General features: G+C 47.6%; 1 protein-coding gene across 4 annotated transcripts in view; it reads right to left on the bottom strand.

Moving 5' to 3' along the window:
* Positions 1-271: 271 nt before the first annotated feature.
* The window catches only part of Pacsin2 (protein kinase C and casein kinase substrate in neurons 2), a 95,870-nt gene continuing 77,200 nt past the window's right edge, over positions 272-18,941 (bottom strand). For 3 of the 4 annotated variants that reach the window (XM_075960163.1, XM_075960164.1, XM_075960165.1), the window contains exons 5-11: positions 14,990-15,145; positions 11,224-11,399; positions 9,363-9,483; positions 6,001-6,122; positions 4,113-4,235; positions 3,412-3,608; positions 272-2,200 (exon numbers count right to left, since the gene is read on the bottom strand). In XM_075960163.1, the coding sequence (XP_075816278.1) occupies positions 2,088-2,200; positions 3,412-3,608; positions 4,113-4,235; positions 6,001-6,122; positions 9,363-9,483; positions 11,224-11,399; positions 14,990-15,145 (1,008 nt within the window). In that variant the 3' untranslated portion in view covers positions 272-2,087. The remainder of the gene's footprint in view (positions 2,201-3,411; positions 3,609-4,112; positions 4,236-6,000; positions 6,123-9,362; positions 9,484-11,223; positions 11,400-14,989; positions 15,146-18,941) is intronic. The other variant, XM_075960166.1, reaches the window with a different exon arrangement.

Raw genomic sequence — 18,941 nt, forward strand, 5'->3', positions numbered from 1 at the left:
AGCAGAGCTGGGCAGATAAAGAGTTTTCTTGTTAGCTCCCATGGAGCTCCTGCCCAGGTAGGGTTTGGGGCTCCCTACATTCTACCTAGAGTCAGCTTGGGGCCCTAGTGCTCTTCAAGAGTAGTAACAGCTCTGATCCAGTGCAGGGGCTATGGGAGGCCAAGGGGATCCCAACCTGGGAGCTAGGGAAAGGGCAGCCAAGGGTAGTGATGGGTCCTGGTCCTCAGCCTATGTGATCATAACCATGACAAGGACTTTCTATCTAGACTGATCAGGGCTACCAAGTCCAGCTTTATTTCCTCAGTTGATCCCAATAGAAGACAGGATTCTTAGAGGTTCTCTGTGCACCTAGCACCAGCTGGGAAGGGACCTGCACTGATCACATTACACCCAGAGAACAGTTATTGGGAGAAAACAAAACAGTGGCACACAGGGGTCAACACATAGTAGGTACACACAGGTATGGGGAAGAGTGGTTGCTGGTCTTTTTGTTAGGTCAGGGGAGAGAGTGGCACCAGAATGCCCTCCACACAGGTGCCTAAGGTGCCTCAAGTCCTCAGTCTCTGGTGGCAGGAACGCTGAGACGTGGCCCTGAGAAGGGGTCCTGTGTACTCGATCTTGCCCAGTTCCAGTTGGTGAGACCCAAAGGAGACAGGTCTCGTCTATCAGCTGTGTGAACATGAGGGTGGATGCAAAGCAAAGGGCCTGTCAAACGCACAAGATCAACTGTTTATTGATTTTTTTGTTGTTGTTGTTCTAAAATACTATACATTTAAAGGAATTTCTAAAAGTTAAGGACTATAGCTTAGGAACAAGGATTTCTGCTGATAAGCTGTCATGACAAACATCCACAGTGCGACAGGGCACTCACGGCAACACTGCCCACTGTCTGAGCTAACAAAATAAAGGCCCTCCCTGAGCTTATCCCTGGGGCTCAGGACAGTCCCACTGGACTTGAGAATAAGGGTACCCACAGGGATGTGTGCTGGGGGTAGAAAACCCTCTAACTCTCCAGTGAGTGGCACAGGGACTGTGCAGCCTGTGACGACTGCAAAGACCTAGGAGCTGGAGCTCTGGCCAGGGAGAATTAGTCTTCTCAGCAGCCTCCACTCAGAGGCCAGAGCCACATCTTAACTGAAAGGAGGCTGTCGGCCAGCCATGCCTGTGCCTCAATGTCATGGGCTTCAAGCAGTTGACAATACCTGCTGTCAGAAGCCACCAACTCTCATTTCAACAGTAGGTGAACTTTATAGATCCTCTGATATCAAATAATATACACAGATATACATCAAGACATGAGTCTAATGTAAAGCATCTTAATCTATAGATGCAGCTGCTCTGAAAAGTTAGTCTTCTTTTAACTTTCCAAATCACTAATAAACTGTTAACTTGAAAAACTGAAGCAAGAATACAGTGAAAGTAATTTCTAAATATGGTGATGCTGGGGAATGCTGCATAACACTACCCCTGGAACTGGCACTGCCATTGATCCCTGCTGCAGCAACCCCACATCTGGACAATGCAGAGAATTGAAGACACCTTACATGGAGAACATCTCAGATCAATCTAGGCCATAATTTACATGACTGGAAGAGCATATAAAAAAGTGTAACTGTACATTGCCTTTAAATTAAAACCTCAAACTCTTTACTCAGAAAATGGCGTTGAAGTCTGTTCACTGAACTTGCAGGTAGGGACTCATCAGAGAAAACAATCAGTGGAACAAGAATCAGTGTGATCCATCATTGACTCAAGAGAGGCAAGGGCAAGAAGGTGCAGATCCATGATACAGAGAGCTGGTAGGGATAGGGAGGGGCTTGGCTTTTACTGTTGGACCGTGTTTTCCTGTGCCTAGATCTGCCCAGATGTGCTTGGAAAGGGGCCAAGTCCCCAGTGAAATCACCAGCTCATCTGCCTTCAAACCACACCAGGAAGCCAAGAACAACAGAACCATCATCTTTTGCAGGTGGAGTGGATGCCTACATGGCTGCTGGGGGCGCTAGAGGTATCACTGCACAGGTCAAGGCTAACGGAGCTCCTAAATTGCCCACTTCCATCTCTCCGCCAGCCTGCCCATGCATGGCCTGTCACTGGATCGCCTCGACATAGTTGGCTGGGTATAGGCCAACCTGGCCGCTGTCCAAGCGTCCCTTGCACCAACCCTGTTCATCTTCATCCTCTATCTTGGTCAGCTCATCTCCTGCAAGACAAAAAGAGGGTAGCCTTAGTGACAGGGTGGGTGACACTGACCACAGAAAGTCACCTATGCATCCAAATCCTGTGTGGATATAGAACATGCTTCTACAAGAATCCTCAGAGGTTCTCCAGGGTAGAGGGTCAGGGAGCCTCCTGAAGGTGGGACAAGACCATGGATATTTCACTACTAAACTGTACTCGTTGCTTTTGTTCCAGAGACCACTGTGATCTGAAAATGGCAGCTCTCAAAGTAATCCTGGAGCAACTAGCAATCCAGGTGGCAATAGCACCAGCCTTGCACCTATCCTGTGTGCTCCAGGCTGCCTTGCTTAGCAACATGTCCCCATGTTTTCATTTTGTGTGGTGGTTCAAAGTATCCTCTGGCCCTGAGGTTCTTCTTCTTGAGCTACTGCTGGCCTGGCAGAGTCCTGGATCTTCTCCCTAGATACTTCCATCCACAGATGAAAAGACCACCAAGGCCTGAGTGCTAACACACAAGGTGCCCAGAATGCAGAAAGCATGAGTGAAGGGAAAACTGTCTTGGCTCACAGTGAGGATACAGGCAAGGGGCTAAAAAGATTAGCACAGCAAAGTCTACAGTAGTGAAGAGGATAAATGGGAGGACTAGTAGGGAGCATGAGATACCCAAGGTACACGGCTAAGAGGAGGGACAGAGTTCTGGATCAAGGATGGCATTCTGACTAGACCCTAAAGGCTTTGAAGGACACACTTAAGTCACTATTGTCCTTTCTTATAATCTTGCTTCTAATGACAGGCCAAATTGCAAGCATGGCTTCTTGCAAGAAGATTCTGCCTAGAAAACCAGAGACAACGAGCTAACAATAAGGTAAGTATCCAAGAGGGACTGTAGCTATAGTTTGGTGGCTTTGATAGTTAACCCTCTGCCATGGCAAAGAGACAAGTTAACCATATAAACATCAAAACACAGAGATATTAATATAATTAACAGCACACAGATACCTATAAAAGCTAGCAGACAGTGAAGGGCAATGGCTAACAAAGCACAAGTCAGACAGCCTTCAACTGGCCCCAACATGAACAACACACTATCATCTCCCTGTTGGGACAAGGGTTGTGTGAAGACCTGGCAGGGGGAAGGTACTGTAGTTAAGACCCACACATGAAACTAGAAGGAACTTTACAAGACTTTGAGAAGAAAAGACACCAGGGTGGGTACCTGGGAACGTCACCTACCAGCCTTGAAGCTCAGCTCATCGTGTTCCTGCCCCTCGTAGTCATAGAGGGCCCGAACTCGCACTTCTGTTCCTGAGGTAGTATCCTCGTCAAATGGGTTAGAGTCCCCGTTGGCATCCGTGGACGAGAAAGGGTTATTGGACTCATCGTCAGACCAGTCAGTAGGGTAATTCTGAGTCTTCTCATAGCTGCTGACACTGCAACAGAGAGCACATGAGGCTCTCAGCACGCACGGGACTGAGGGAGGATATGAGGTCCCCACCCAGAATTCCTGCCCCAATGGCAGGTACAGCAGGACCCTGAGCCTTCATGCCATCCACACTCATCCTGGGCCCTAGAGAAGCTGGGGAGCTGCCAAAACCCCAGAGTAATGCCTGCAGGTAGACCTCGACCCCCTTCAGCAGGTCCCCCGGCTTAGACTGCCTGTCTGTCTTCCTGTAATAGTGCTGCTCGGGCCTTAAAGGGTTAACAAAGGACAGAGGAAAAGCAACCAAAGAGTGTTAGCTGTGCCCTCCCAGAGAGGTGGAGAGGCCTGACTGTCCCAGCAGGTCTGGAATGCAGAGGGCAGGTGCCCAGGTCCTGCAGGACTTATGCATTGCTGAAGTGCTGAGGGGTGAGACCCCACGAGACCCCTGGATAGAAGAGAAAGGAGACACACAGAAAGCGAGGTGGAAGTCAGAGCGAAGTGTGTGTTCACCAACTTTTTGGCCTTAATGTCCTCCTTCTCACTGACGGTGCTGCCCGTGTCGTCCTCATCCTCGAAGGGGTTGTAGCTGGGCTGTAACTGCGTGGACTGGGCAGGGTTGCTCGGGACACTAAGGTTGCTATGGGGGAGAAAGAGAGCTTTCAGGGATCACAGTGTGGGGCCCACTGGGGGCCCTGGTGACTCCAGCTGCAGAAGATAGTGACAGTCTCTCTAGAGTTATAGCAGAGCCTCCCTCATCTGATAAGGAGGGTGCTGTGTGACTAACAGATTATTTTAGTAGGACATGTGGCTATATTTCGATGTGTCACTATACTGCGATCATCTATAAGTCTACCACAGGTGCACAAGTACTTCCGGGCTCAGGGTTTCTCCAAGTCTCCCATCCCCTCATTCCCACATAGGGCTTAGTCAGTAGGAAAAATTGATGGAGGAGCTCCTAGGAAGCAGTAGCCCTAGAAGGACTGTATTCATGGGGTAGTGCCCCCCCTCCCCCCAGCTCTCCAGTGCTCCTTTTAACTACTAACTAGGCCAATGGCAGCTCCCTGGTGCTGGAGTTTCCACGGTCAGCACTAAACTTTTTTGCACACAAGGCCCTCTAGTGCTCTGGTGTCAAACCTTCCTTGTAACTTTGCCAACTATCTCCCAGCTTAGTGTTAACCAGAGAGACACTAGATGCTAGGGAGCGGGCTGTTGGGGCTGCAGAGTGTAGAGCACTATCAGGGAGACATTACAAGAAAAATGTACAGAGTCACCCTGGGCTGATGTACTGGCTCCCTCAGCTACAACTGCCACCCACACCAGTGACCAGGGCTTTGGGCAGCATTAAACCTGAGCAGCTACCACCCCAGAGCCACCACGGGATGGTGGAAAACCCCTCAGATACCAGAGTGACCTTGGCTGGCAGTGTGCTGGATACCACCTGACCCCTCTTGCCCTCCTGGGCTCCTCATTCTAGCTGACTTTTCTGAGGGACTTGGTGCTGTGCACTAACTAGTGCATTCTCCACAGGATCTCCTCTGAGTCCCAGTTCCTTCCTTCCTACCCCTAGCACTGAGCACACTGAAGAAAATGGTTTGGTTCTGAGGCTGAGCCCTCAAGATAGAGCTCTCACAGACTTCAAACACAGCAGCTGAGCAGGGCCAGCCATGTGTGACTGGGGAGCCTGGGATTGTAGTGTGCTTAGTGCCTTAGTTATACTCTAAGCCTATTTATTAACTAAAACCTGAGCTATGGTGACGATTACCTAAGCACAGAACAGAGGCCTCTAGCCAAGTTCTACAGCACATACTCTGCAGAATGTTCTAACAACAACAGTTGGTACTCCTCTTATCCACAAGTCTTTTTAGACAATGAAGTCAGAGATTTCTGTCTTGAGGACAAGGGAGTGTTCTGTTCATGATGCTGGAACTGAACCCAGGGCCTTTGCTTGCCTGACAAATGATCTGCTGCTGAGTTACACCCCAAACCTATTCAGAAATAACTATCACTAAGTAAGGGGACATGTAAGCACTCCCCATTGTCCTACATCTACTGGCACCTGAATACAGCAGTCCCAACAGGATGAAGCCACTGGCATCGTGTCTCTATCTGCTGTTTCCATCCAGGGCTGCACCATGGACATGAAAACAAGCAGTTAACACTGGCATCTCCCTTACCAGGACAGGCACAATGAGCAAAAGGCATTCTCTAGATCTTTCAGGAACTCCAGCAACGAGCAGAAAGAGAATCGAGAGATGCTTCACCCAGAGCTCAGAGTTCCCAGAATATTTGTTCTTGGGGTCTCCGTCCCATGTGAAATCATCCAAGTGTTCAAGCTGGTGGCATCCCAGGACCAGCAGATCTCAGATGGTCAGTTTTGGACTGGAGCTATGCCTGACGCTCACCTTTCAGGCTTGTTCTGCCCAGACTGGTCCCCTGTCTGGTTGATCCCCATTAGGGTGACACCATCAGCAGCCTTCTTCTTCTCTCTCCGGCTGAGAGTTCGATTCAGATCTGCAGACCACTCCTAGGCAAGCAGCAGGCCACGGGAAAGAAATGGGAGGCTCATTTCTGGGAAAGCATAGTGGTCCAAAATATCTGCTGAGCCAGCAGCTGCCCACCTTGAGCTATTAGTAACATTCAGTCTTGTGACCTCTGCTCTCCTGTTTCCCAGCAAACCTCAAACTGCCTCTTGGGCCTAAAGGCTATGAAAATCAGTACCCATTTAACCACAGGACCCTGACAGGAAATAACAGACTTTATAGGACATGACAGTGACAAGAGAACCAGGTCTGAGGCTAGGGAGGTAGTTCAGTAGTAGAGTGCCTGCCTAGCATACAGGTAATCCGTATGGTCATGGATTCTATCCCTAGCAACACACACACACACACACACACACACCACTGAAACATACAACCATGGCTGATAATGCTTACTGTCCTGAAGAGCCTTCTAATCCATTCCCTACTCACCACGGCTCTTAGGAGCTATCACCCCACCATGCCATGGGCTCTGGGGGACTCGAGCCTCTCATGCAGGCAAGCCAACCCGGTGGGAAGCCTGAATAAGGGACACAGCTTAGTCTTTGAGGATCAAGGATCTTTTCCATTTATGCTCTCTGAAGGGTCCTGAGAATGCCTGCCACATAGGAAAACTGAAGCCAGAACTACAAATGAAACCAGAGGCTAGGTGGCTATGGCACAGCAAATGAGACTGACAGGTGGGCACTGAATGCTCAGGTCTCCAAAGGGGACCTTTAATCATGTTTAATCAGAGTGGCATGCTGGCAGCTAGCAGAGAAACAGAGGGTTTGTGTCCCCACAGGTTTTCTGTTTTCCTAACAAGGGACTTTCACCAACTGTTGAAAAATATAGGTGAAAAGGGGGCTAGGTCTTGATTTTCCAGAAAAATCCTGTGGATTTATGCACTTAATAATTTCTCCTTACACCCCATCTCCATTTATCAAACAAGTGTGATTATAACCCCGTGAGATGGCTGATCAGGTGAAACAGAAAAGTATTTGCCTTGAAAGAGTAACAGCTCAATTTCTATCTCCAGAATCCATGTAAAGATGGAAGGGGAAAAACCAACTCTACAAAGTTAACTTGTGGCACTCCCCCGAACCCTTCCCCCCACTCCCCGCCACCACACACATACTTTAAATTTAAAATTTTAAATCCAATTTGCCTTAGTGTACAGCTTTGTTCCATCTTACAAAATATCAAGGTCACAGGGCATTTTAGCTACATTAAACCAACCTTTTGATTTGTCAGGTGGGAAAATAGAGAGGTCAAGAGAGATTAAGGTCCATAAAGAGTGGCTCATAGCCTTGGGCCACTGACCTCAATCCAAGTCACCTTATCTATTAATGGGTGTACTGATAGAAATAGTGGGATAAGAACTCAGATGGAATCTCAAGTTCTCCAGTGACCTCTGAATATGAGTGGACTCTCACAAGGCAGCTCTTGGGAACTGGTGGGATCAGTGCCAGAACCTTTGGAAGAAAGGACTAATGTCACCCTCTCTGCCCATAGAACTGGGGCCTCTACGGATTAAGTGGGCTGACAACATGCAGCAGAGAGCTTGGCAATCTATAAGTTAATCATAAAACAGAAACTTACTTCATCCTTGTGGCATGAAAAATGAAAACAACTTCATTAGAGAAAGTCAGAGACAACCCAGCAACAACTATCAACGTGAACACAAGGAACACAGGAGGGTTGGTTCCCCAGCCAGGGACCACAGAGTGGTCCACAGACTCTAGCCAGGGTACTCTCTCCAGGAGGACAATTAGCCCCATCTTCCTCACTGCTGCCCTCTTTGAAATAGTAGCCACCCTGGAAGGAGCAGGAAAGTATCCTGTGCCACTCTACAGCAACAAGCAGACTGAAGCTGAGTAGGAGCTATACCTCAGGTATCACTCAGCATACTTCTTCCCAGGGCTGTGCCACTAGAAGAGCTGTTTCCTCTATGGCCATGCCTAAGAGAAAAGATCCTGGACTCAAGTGTCTCCTAGGGACCCTCACCGTCTGCAGCCTCTTGTCCAATAGACAGATGCAGGGGATGCAATTTGGAAAAATCATATGAATTTCTAAAAAATGTTAGAGTGGGGGTGAGGACAAATACTGGTCAAAAAGGGCTGAGGAACTTGCAGGGAGCCTAGGTCTATGTGATAATCCAACACAGATCAGGCTATGACTTTCAATAACCCCAGGTTGCTATTCATACTTTAACATGGAAAAACTAAGCCACACAAAGGGGTAGTTGCTTGCCCAAGTCCCACTGCTGCTAAGGGGTAAGGACAGATGCAGTCTAGGCTGTGGCTACTATCAGGCCAGAGAAGCCACAGCCACCCTAGAGGCATGTGCCCAGCTTGGAAGACTCCTACTAGCAGTTGCAAGGTCAGGGCTCACACCACACCAAGTAAATGAGGAGAGAATGCCTTCCTTCAGAGAACATGGCTTGAGGGGCTTCTGGCCAATTTTACACAGCTGTCAGGGAGCTGGGTGGGCCTGGTGATCAAACCCTAGCCTAAAGATACACAGACCTTTGGATTTTGTAACATAAAGATACTGCAGCACTAAGGCCCACAAAATGGGAGAATAGGCAAACTAACTTTGAGACAAGCTTCGTGGATTTACAACCTAAGGCAGGAAAAAGCCACCAAAAAATAGACAAGGAGAAAACCTCAGGGATATTGGCAGCACCTGTGTGTTGCGGGAGGTCCTCTGCTCCTCCAGCCTATAGCTGCTGAGATACCAGCCCATTGGGGCGTGGTCTCTCTCCCTTTAAAAAAGCGGCCACTTCCCTTTCCTCTCTCTCTTCATTTCCTGCTCCGCTTCTGGCAACTAGACTCCCTTCCTGGTTGCGCAGGGGGCTGTTGTCTGGGACGGTGATCTATAAGTTTTTTCCCCTTTAAATAAATACCACCCTATTAATCATAATTCCAAACTGGTGTGGCATTGTTTGTGCCTTACGCCTTCACCTGTGGTCCAACATTTGGCCTGAGGGACAGATTGGGCACTTCAGTTCCTGGATACGTTGGCTGGGGGGTAAACACAAGTTTTTGTCTGGGACAAGAGGGGACGCCAATGGTGAGTGAGAGCAGCTGAGGACTTCAGATACAGCACTGGGACACTAGACACTGCTCCAGTCATGACTACTGCATAGACAAAGTAGGAAGTGAGAGCAACATTCAAAGCTCAACTAGAGGGGTAACGGTCACTTCCCAGGTGGGCAGAGTTACAGGCGTACAAAACCTCCTTACCTCAAACTGTGGCCAGTTCATGGCCATGCCTGGCCCATGGTTGGCTCGGAACCACCTAAGGTCCTCTACGGCATCAGCTGCTTTGATGTTCTGTTCCAGCTCTCGGTAAATGGTTTTGTAGCTAAATCAGAGACAAAAAGGCAGCTCTACAAAAGGCAGGGCCCAACCATCATTCTCACAGCCTGCATGATGGTCTCTGCAGTCTGCACAAATCTGTTTCCCAGACACAGGAATGCCATTCCTGGGCTGTCACATGTACAGATGCAGACACCATCCTCAAGAACCTGGGACCCACCAACAAGTTTCACACCAAACCAGGTGGCACACTGAGACTTGCCCTGCGTCGGATCCTGGGAGTGCTATGTGGGTAGCAACTGCGCAGTCCCACTGGCTCAGGTCATGTTGAGGAAGAAGCCATTAGAGGAGAATGTCAGAATGTCCCCTCTTCCATTGCTCTCAGGAGAGCTGGAGGTTTCCCTCCCCAAGTGAAAGGTAGTATGGGAGGAGGGCAGAACTACAAGGCCTGGTCCGGCCTCCTGGGGCAAGAACACGGTCTTGGCTGGACCTGATAGATAGGTCACTTACTATCTACATAGGTGGGTCTTTACTTTTTCTGAGCCTCAATTTCCTTCAGTGCAGAATATCTAGGGATTGAATTGCATTCTCCAAAAACAATGACTGAAGTCTTAACCTTGGGGAGTGACCTTTGCTGAAAACAACTTAAAGCAGGTTCAGTAAAGCGGCCCCTTTATAAGGACAGCAGCCCTTATAAAGGAGGAGAAATCTACTCTGGATAGTCAGGGGAAGATGGCCAGAGGACTGGAGAGAAGTGGGCAGCTGTCTGGAAAGCTGAGGACTGTGGCAGACCCCACAAGCTAGAAGAGGCACTTCTAGCCTTCAGGGGGAGTGTGGCCACACCTTGGTTTTTGACTTGTGTCTTCTAGAACTGAGTGGCGAGCTTCCCTTGTTGTCTGCCATGCAGCCCAGATTCTGTTACAGCAGCCCTAGGAGTGACTACATCGTGTATCATCCCTCTCCCCGTGCCTTGGAACAGAGACAGGCTGTGCTGATTCAGGCCTTTGCCACAGCCAAGTACAAACACAGTGGAAGGTACCTCACACACAGAAGCCCTGTCTCTTTTCCTGTCCCATAAAAACTGTGTAGCAGCTCAGTTTCCTCCTCAGCTCAGTTCTGCCTACTTTGTAGGATGTCACAGAGACGAAATAACAGCAGAGCAGCCATGACTTCACCATCTTTTTAGAAGAGACAAAGGGGATGTCACTTTCTGCTGACAACAAGCTTTAACTTGACATTCATTTCTCAACGATTCTGTCAGATGGATGAAGGAAGTAGATTTCTATCCCATCATCTGTCCTGCTTTCTGGGTCTCTCCTGATGCAGGCACACCATGTCATAAGTCAAACTGGAGTGTCTTTCCGTTCTGGCCTCCCCAGGACCTACAGTCACCAAGATGTCAATGGTCAAGCTGGCAGCAGGGATGAGACGTCTACAAGGGACTGTCCTGGGGGCAGAAGACTTGAGGCCTGGCCAATGCTGCACCAGCCCAGGTGGATTTTCAGAATGCTGGTCTTGGCTGTGGTACCGGAACAGTTTCCCTTGCTGCCCAGACCCATTTTGAGCTAGCAACATAAAGCCCAACATGCCTGCCCTGCTTAAGCCTTCTTAAGCTCTACAAATAGGTCCTCTGAGCATTCAGAAAGTTGTGTGAAAAGCCCTCAGGGTGACTGTCCCAACCCCCAAGGCTGCTATGCAACACCTGAGTCTATTCAATACCAGCCTCCCCGTGTCTCACATGGATGGAATTTTTTTCTCTCTTTTTTTTCGCCTCAGGGAAACTTACCTAGCCACATTGGACAGGTCCAGGTGCTTCTGAACCTCCAGTAGAACCTCCCGGAAGAAGCGCAGGCGCTTCTCTTCAAACTGCTGGCACTGCTCGAACACCTGCTCCATGTTCTCCATGTACTGAGGTGTAGTCTGATCAAGCTCCTTCAGGGCCTTCTCATACTTGTCCTTGGTCTATGTTGAAATTGGCACAGACAGAGGTTTGCTTCCATCCCACCTCTGTTTAACCACGGTGCCCCGTTGCTTCTCAGGCCTCCCAGATTCCAAATATGGAAGCCGGAGTTCTGAGCCTAGCATTCTCCATCCGGGAACTCCCTGTTATTCTCCATGGCTAGTCACTCTCTCTAAGCCTGCTTTGTCTCTCACTGGAGTCAAGTCCAAACAGGTAGATATGGGCGAGAGATGGTCAAACCAACATTCAGACGGGATACTGACTGGCTTATAAGGGCTCTAACTTCATCAAAAACTTCACAGCTGAATGGATTATTGGGAGACAGGGCCCAGTTTGAAGAAGTAAGTCTCAGAGACCATGTCTCTGATGGATCTGTCTTGTCTCTCGATCCTTCCTTTCTGTGCTGTTTCTGCCTGCCAGAGGTAAGCAGCCTTCTCTACCACATGCTCCCACTATCATGGTGTTCTTATTTGCCCCTAGAAAGTACAGAACAGAGCCAGGTAGACCTTCCTAAAGCCTCTGAGACTGAACAAACACAAACTGTTCCTCCTTCAAGTTGTTTCTCATGTATTACACAGAGCGACAAGCACTGACTACCTGAGTGGTCAAGTGCCCGTGTGTGCTGCTGACGGGTACCTTCCAGGATGAAGTGAGGAACTAGAGTCTAATCACTGATTTGTCACAAGGTTTTACATCATGAGGCTATGAGAGCTGAAGACAGTTATTGGTCTGCCTGAAACTACTTTTGCTCTACACAAATGCGCACACACTTTCAGGCAAACACCCAAGCCACTGGAACAACTTCCCTGTCTTCTTACATTGGGCAACAAATCTACTCCATCTACCCCAGGACTCAGACACCCCTTTCTGTACATCCTAAGGAGACTACTCTTCTGGGAACTTTTACTGACTTCCTGAGGCAGGTTCCACCCACATTTGGGCCCCATTCCCATTTCTGCCCATCTCTTGGCATCTGGTTCCTTGCTCTTTTATGAAAAATGGTCAAGCTGGGTCCTCTATAAAGAAAGGAAAGGTCACTTATGCAAGAACATACAGACCCTCTGGCTACAGCCTGACATTTTTAGCACTATCCTGTGCTCTAAACTGGAAGCACTGTGTAGGAGCCCTGGATCATAAACCCTCACTCAGTACTGAGGAGCAGGAGCCTTCAAAGCACAAAGCTTCTAGAAGCCTTTGGAGAACCACAGACGTTCCTCTTACTGCATTCCCCTCTTCCCACTTGATTATACTGAGGCTATGTCCTGTCCACAACATTAAGCAGGGACCAAGCAGGGTCATCACTATTGAGAAAATCCACTAGCAGAGATGTACAAAGTTCCCAATGGCCCCTCAGAAATGCTGTACCCCTGGTGTGATCCTCCTCTCTGACAAACACTGCAAGATACATTTCCTGCCTAGCCAGGAAGGAAGTCTGTGAGCAACAGCTGTTGTTAGCTGGCATCCCCTCCAGCATTCTAGGGCTACACGGATCATTCAGGCTCTGAGACCACCTAGGGAGAGTGAATTCCAAAAGGGAAGTCACTACAAGTGTCTGTCTCCTTAACTGACACTTTCTAAGTTAGACCTCTCATACTCTAGGTCTGTTCTGAGAAAGCACTGTACTGAGCAGAAGAACCTATCTCTGTATGGTGAAAAACAACAAGGCTTCTCTCCTTCCTTTACATAGAAAGACAGACATGCACACATGCACGCATGTGCTTTACTTTTCTTCTAAACACCTTCCTGGGCAGCAGATTCCCTGTGATCCTAACAAGGGCTTTAAGCATTCCCCAGGCCTTATGCTTCTTGAGCTCAAGTACCCACTCCATGGAGGTGCTGATCTCTCACCTGAGGCTGTTCCAAAAGTTCCTCAGTTCCTGACCCCCAGTGGGCTGTGGGCTACTTGAGTCACAGACCCTTATGGAGATGACATTTCCCCTTGCTAGGAGTGAAGGTTTTGAAAACATTAATGCAGGCTCTGGAGTCAATCCCTGCTCTCACATTAGAGAGCAGCATAGTGTTTGTCCTCGTTGATCTTGGCTCCTTATTCACAAAGCAGGAATGCCATCACACAATCCAAAGGGATGCCAAGCCTTATCAAGTACGGCAAGGGTATCAGGTAGGTAATCTGCTCAGCACTCCCACCTGCCAACTGTTGAGACAAAGCCTGCTGTGAACCCCCTCATCTGCTCCTATAGACTCAGGCTGAAACATGGGCCCTGCGCCATCACTTTTAGAGCAGTGGCCAAGGGGATTTTAGAAGTCCAGCCCCCAGGAACTTCTCAATGACAAGATGCCAGCTGGTATTTAATTCCTGTGACTCGGGGATCTTCGAAGTAAAAGCTCTCTCTGTACTAGTAAGGCACATCAGATTAGAAAGTGCTCTGACAAACTCATGTCTGTGTGACCTTCTCATTGACCCACTGAGATAGGACCGCCTCACAGCAGAAGAGGAGGGCTACCAGGACATGACACTGGATATTAAGACATATGCTCTCTTCTTAGCTAAAAGACACTGTCCTGTCAAACCTAGCTCTTGTGACCTTTGCTATCAAGGCTTGCTATTGGTGTGGTCACAGGACAACTGCCTCTCTCTAATGTCTACCTGATGTGGGAAGGTCATTTGTCTATCTGTTGATTTCATTGGTTAATAAAGAAACTGCCTTGGCCCTTTGATAGGACAGAAAATTAGGTAGGTGGAGTAAACAGAACAGAATGTTGGGAAGAAGGGAAGTTAAGCAGACGCCATGCCTCTCCTCTCTAGGGCAGATGCCATGGAGCCGGCTGCCAGGTCAGACATGCTGATTCTTTCCCGGTAAGCCACCAGCTCGTGGTGCTACACAGATTATTAGAAATGGGTTAATCAAGATGTGAGAGTTAGCCAGTAAGAGGATAGAAACTAATGGGCCAGGCAGTGTTTAAATGAATACAGTTTGTGTGTTATTATTTCGGGGCATAAGCTAGCCAGGCGGCCGGGAGCCGGGTGGCAGGAACGCAGCCCGCTGCTTCTTCTACATCTGCCTTCCTTATGAATTCCCAGACATACCCTCCTTCCAAGCTGCATCTAATCCTCAGATCTCTGCAACCTTCCCTTCACATCTCGAACCTAGTCTGACCAGCCTTCAGCCACACTCTTCCCTTTTCCTTGGCTCTAGGTCTTCCTCGGTATATGCAAAGCTCCTAGATCTGCCTGGTTATGAAGAGCAATGGTCATTCTATGCTCTAGCTCTGGTTATGTGCTCATCCTCATTTCTGCACTCTGAACAAGCTGCTCTTCCCTCTATCATCCCAGCTGTTCTCAAATGTATCTGCTGGGAAGCCACCTAAACTAACTTGTTCCCCTGAACACAAAGACCACACTCTCCCACCTGTCTGGCACTTGGCTCTGTCCTTAGCTGAGGCAGATACAATGCCTATGCTAAGATGAGGCTCAAGTGCTCATCTGTAAGGACACAAGGACAAGGATGCTTTATTGTCATTTATCCTCATCTAGCCACCAAATCAAACAGTTCTAAAAGGCTCACTATGTGCAACATGGGAGAATAAGCGACACTGACATCAACATGACAGACAAAGCGAGGGTGGGGTTTACCTTCAGGACATCCTGCTTGCATTTTTCTATCTTGTCTTGCAGTTTCTTCAGCTGTTCGGGATTTAGAGATGGATCTGCTTTGCTGTTGGCTTCTCGAGAGATGGCCAGTTTCTCCTCTTTGCATGCTGTGTGGTGGGCTTTCTTTGCTGCTTCTACCTACAGGGAGAGTAGGTTCTGAATGCAACACTGTTGCAAGTTCAGGTCATCAAAGACTGCACAAGCTATAGAGCTGCATGTGCTTTAGGACAAGAGGGAAAGGCAGGGACAAAGTGTGCTTTGTTACAATAACAACTGGATGGAACAAAAGACCTCACTCTGTAAATATTTATCCATATGTGGTTCTAGATACTGGGAACACAGAACAGAAGTTGACCCATGACTTAATTTGGAGATTTAAATTAGGTGGTGAAATGCAGGCATAATTAAGTGTTGGGGTAAGTTAGAAGGGGCTAAGTGTTATGGATGAAAATCAGGCAGGAGGGAGATACTGGGAACAACAGAAGTGTAGGGACAGAATTCTATAGAGAACAGTAGTAAAAAAGCCTGAGATTGTTTGGAGTAAAAGGAAGAGGTGTGGATACCCAAGAAAGCACATGTCAGGGCGGCCAACAGAAGGAAGTTCCAAAGGAACCCTTGCCTGGCGTGGTGGAGCATGCCTTTAATATCCAGGCAGATTTCTGTGAGTTCCAGGTCAATCTGATCTACATAGTGAGTCTAGGCCAGTCAGTTAGACCCTGTCAAAAAAAGGAGATCCTCGGTGGGAGGGGGGAGAGAGGGAGGGAGGGAGGGAGGGAGAGAAAGAGAGAGAGAGAGAGAGAGAGAGAGAGAGAACACACTCTCAAGAGACAGGAATGGGTCACAATTTCTGAGGATTCTTCTTTTGTTTTTGTGTTTTATAGTTGTTTGGGCTTTTCTTTTGAGAAAAGGGTCATGATACAGTGTCCATCCTGATCTCAAGGTCATGAGCTTAGAGCAGTAGCAGTGGTTCTCAACCTTCCTAATGCTGGGACCCTTTACTATAGTTTCTCACATTGTGATGACTGCAAATCATAAAATTATTTTTGTTAGGATTGAGCCAGCGACCTGACACAGAGTCAGCGATCTCCACCAGAACCAGAGTGGAACAGAACCAGCTACCTAGGACAGAGAGCGAATAAGCTCCACCGGGAGCAGAAGCCAGGAGCAAATCCAGTTCTGGGAGCCAACCCAGTCCAGGGACACTGGCGGATCAGGACTGAGCCAACGAAAAGATCCAGAGTCAGCGATCTCCACCAGAACAAGTACAGGAGAGTAACTGCTGAGCGAGTGAGCCAGAGACTTCTGAGGGTCGGCGTGAGTCTAGGACCTCATAGGAACTAGGCCTGAGCCAGGACCTCTGCCAGTCTGGGTACGAGTGAACCTGGGATCTCCGATGGAATAGGTGGGAACCAGACATCTTGGTGGGGCCAGGTGTTGAGTCTGGGTCCTTAGAGGGAGCAGGCCTGAGCAGGACCTCTGTGTGTCTGGGCATTGGTCTGAGACATCAAAGGGAATAGGCAGGAACCTGGAACCTCTGCGGGTCCCAGCACAAGTCTGGGACCTCAGAGGCCAGAAACCTTTCCAGGTCCAACTCCAACCCAGGGACTTCTGCAGGAGGGAATCCAGATGAAGACTTACAGATACAAGTCAAAGCCTATAACCTAAGCCACATTTGCCACGAGGCAAGGAACTCTACCTTGGGAAACAAATTCCACAGGAGTGGCTCTGAATGAGCTACCTAGGACAGAGAGAGCCTGAGGAAACAAGCTCCACTGGGAGCAGAAGCCAGGAGCAAATCCAGTCCTGGAAATCAACCCAGTCCCGGGACACTGGTGGACAAGAAGAAGTCAAACTCTCACTGTTTGCTGATGATATGTTTACATAAGTGATCCCAAAAATTCTACTAAGGAACTTACACAACTCATAAACACTTTCAGCAGTGTAGCAGGATACAAGATTAACTAAAAAAAAATAAAATCAGTAGCCCTCCTGTACACAGATGATAAAAGGGCTGGGAAAAAAAAATCAGAGAATCAACACCCTTCACAATAGCCGCAAATAGCAGAGCAACTCTAACCAAACAAGTGGAAGACTTGTATGACAAAAACTTTAAATCTTTGAAAAGAAATTAAAGGAAAGATTTCCCATGCTCTTGGGTAGGCAGAATTAACAGAGTAAAAGTGGCAATCTTACCAAAAGCAATCTACAGATTCAATGCAATACCCATCAAAATCCCAGCAAAATTCTTCAAAGATCTTGAAAGAACGGTACTCAACTTCATATGGAAAAAACACAAAAACCCCAGGATAGTCAAAACAATCCTGTACAATAAAAGAACTTCTGGAGGCATCACAATCCCTGACATCAAACTCTATTACAGAGCAACAGTACTGAAAACAGCCTGGTATTGGCATAAGAACAGACAGGAGTCTGGGAGTTCGAGGCCAGCCTGGTCTACAAGAGCTAGTTCTGGGATTGGCACCAAAGCTACAGAGAAACCCTGTCTCGAAAAACCAAAACCAAACCAAAACCAAACAAAAAAAAAAAAAAAAAAAAAGAACAGACAGGAGGACCAATGGAACCGAATAGAAGACCCAGATATCAATCCACACATCTTCGAACACCTGATTTTTGACAAGAAAGCAAAAAATATCAAATGGAAAAAAGAAAGGATATTTAACAAGTGATGCTGGCACAACTGGATATCAACATGTAGAAGAATGAAGATAGACCCATATCTATCACCATGTACAAAACTCAAGTCCAGATGGATCAAAGACCTCAACACAAAGCCAGCCACACTGAACCTCATAGAGGAGAAAGTGGGAAGTATACTGGAACGCATTGGCACAGGAAACCACTTCCTAAATATAACCCCAGCAGCACAGACACTGAGAGAAACTATTAATAAATGGGACCTCCTGAAACTAAAAAGCAAAGGACATGGTCAACAAGACAAAACGACAGCCTACAGAATGGGAAAAGATCTTCACTAACCCCACATCAGACAGAGGTCTGATCTCCAAAATATACAAAGAACTCAAGAAACTGGACACCAGAAGATCACATAATCCAATAAAAAAAAAATGGAGTACAGACCTAAACGGAGAACTCTCAACAGAGGAATCTAAAATGGCTGAAAGACACTTACGGAAATGTTCAACATCCTTAGTCATCAGAGAAATGCAAATCAAAACAATTCTGAGATTTCATCTTACACCTGTAAGAATGGACAAGATCAAAAACATTGATGACAACTTATGCTGGAGAGGTTGTGGGGGAAAAGAAACACTTCTGAATTGCTGGTGGGAATGCAAGCTGGTACAACCCCTTTGGATGTCAGTGTGGTGATTTCTCAGAAAATTAGGAAACAGCCTTCTTCAAGACCCAGTAATACCACTTTTGGGTATATATCCAAAGGATGCTCAATCGTGCCACAAGGACATGTGCTCAACTATGTTCATAGCAGCTTTGTTTGTCATAGCCAGAACCTGGAAACAACCTAAATGTCCCTCGATCAAAGAATGGATAAGGAAAATGTGGTACATTTACACAATGGAGTACTACACAGCAGAAAAAATACTGACAGCTTGAATTTTGCAGGAAAATGGATGGAGCTAGAAAACATTATTTTGAGTGAGGTATCCCAGACATAGAAAGACAATTATCACATGTACTCACTCATAGGTGGTTTTTAAACATAAAGCAAAGAAAACCAGCCTACAAACCACAATCCCAGAGAACTTAGACAACAATGAGGACACTAAGAGAGAGAGTCTTACATAGATCTAATCTACATGGGAAGTAGAAAGTAGAAAAAGACAAGATCTCCTGAGTAAATTGGGAGCATGAAGATCTTGAGGGAGGGTTGAAGGGGGAGGGGAGATGCAGCGAGGGGAGCAGAGAAAAATGTAGAGCCCAATAAATATCAATA

The sequence above is a fragment of the Microtus pennsylvanicus genome, chromosome 2 (assembly GCF_037038515.1).
Source record: "Microtus pennsylvanicus isolate mMicPen1 chromosome 2, mMicPen1.hap1, whole genome shotgun sequence".
NCBI classification, from domain to species: Eukaryota; Metazoa; Chordata; class Mammalia; order Rodentia; family Cricetidae; genus Microtus; species Microtus pennsylvanicus.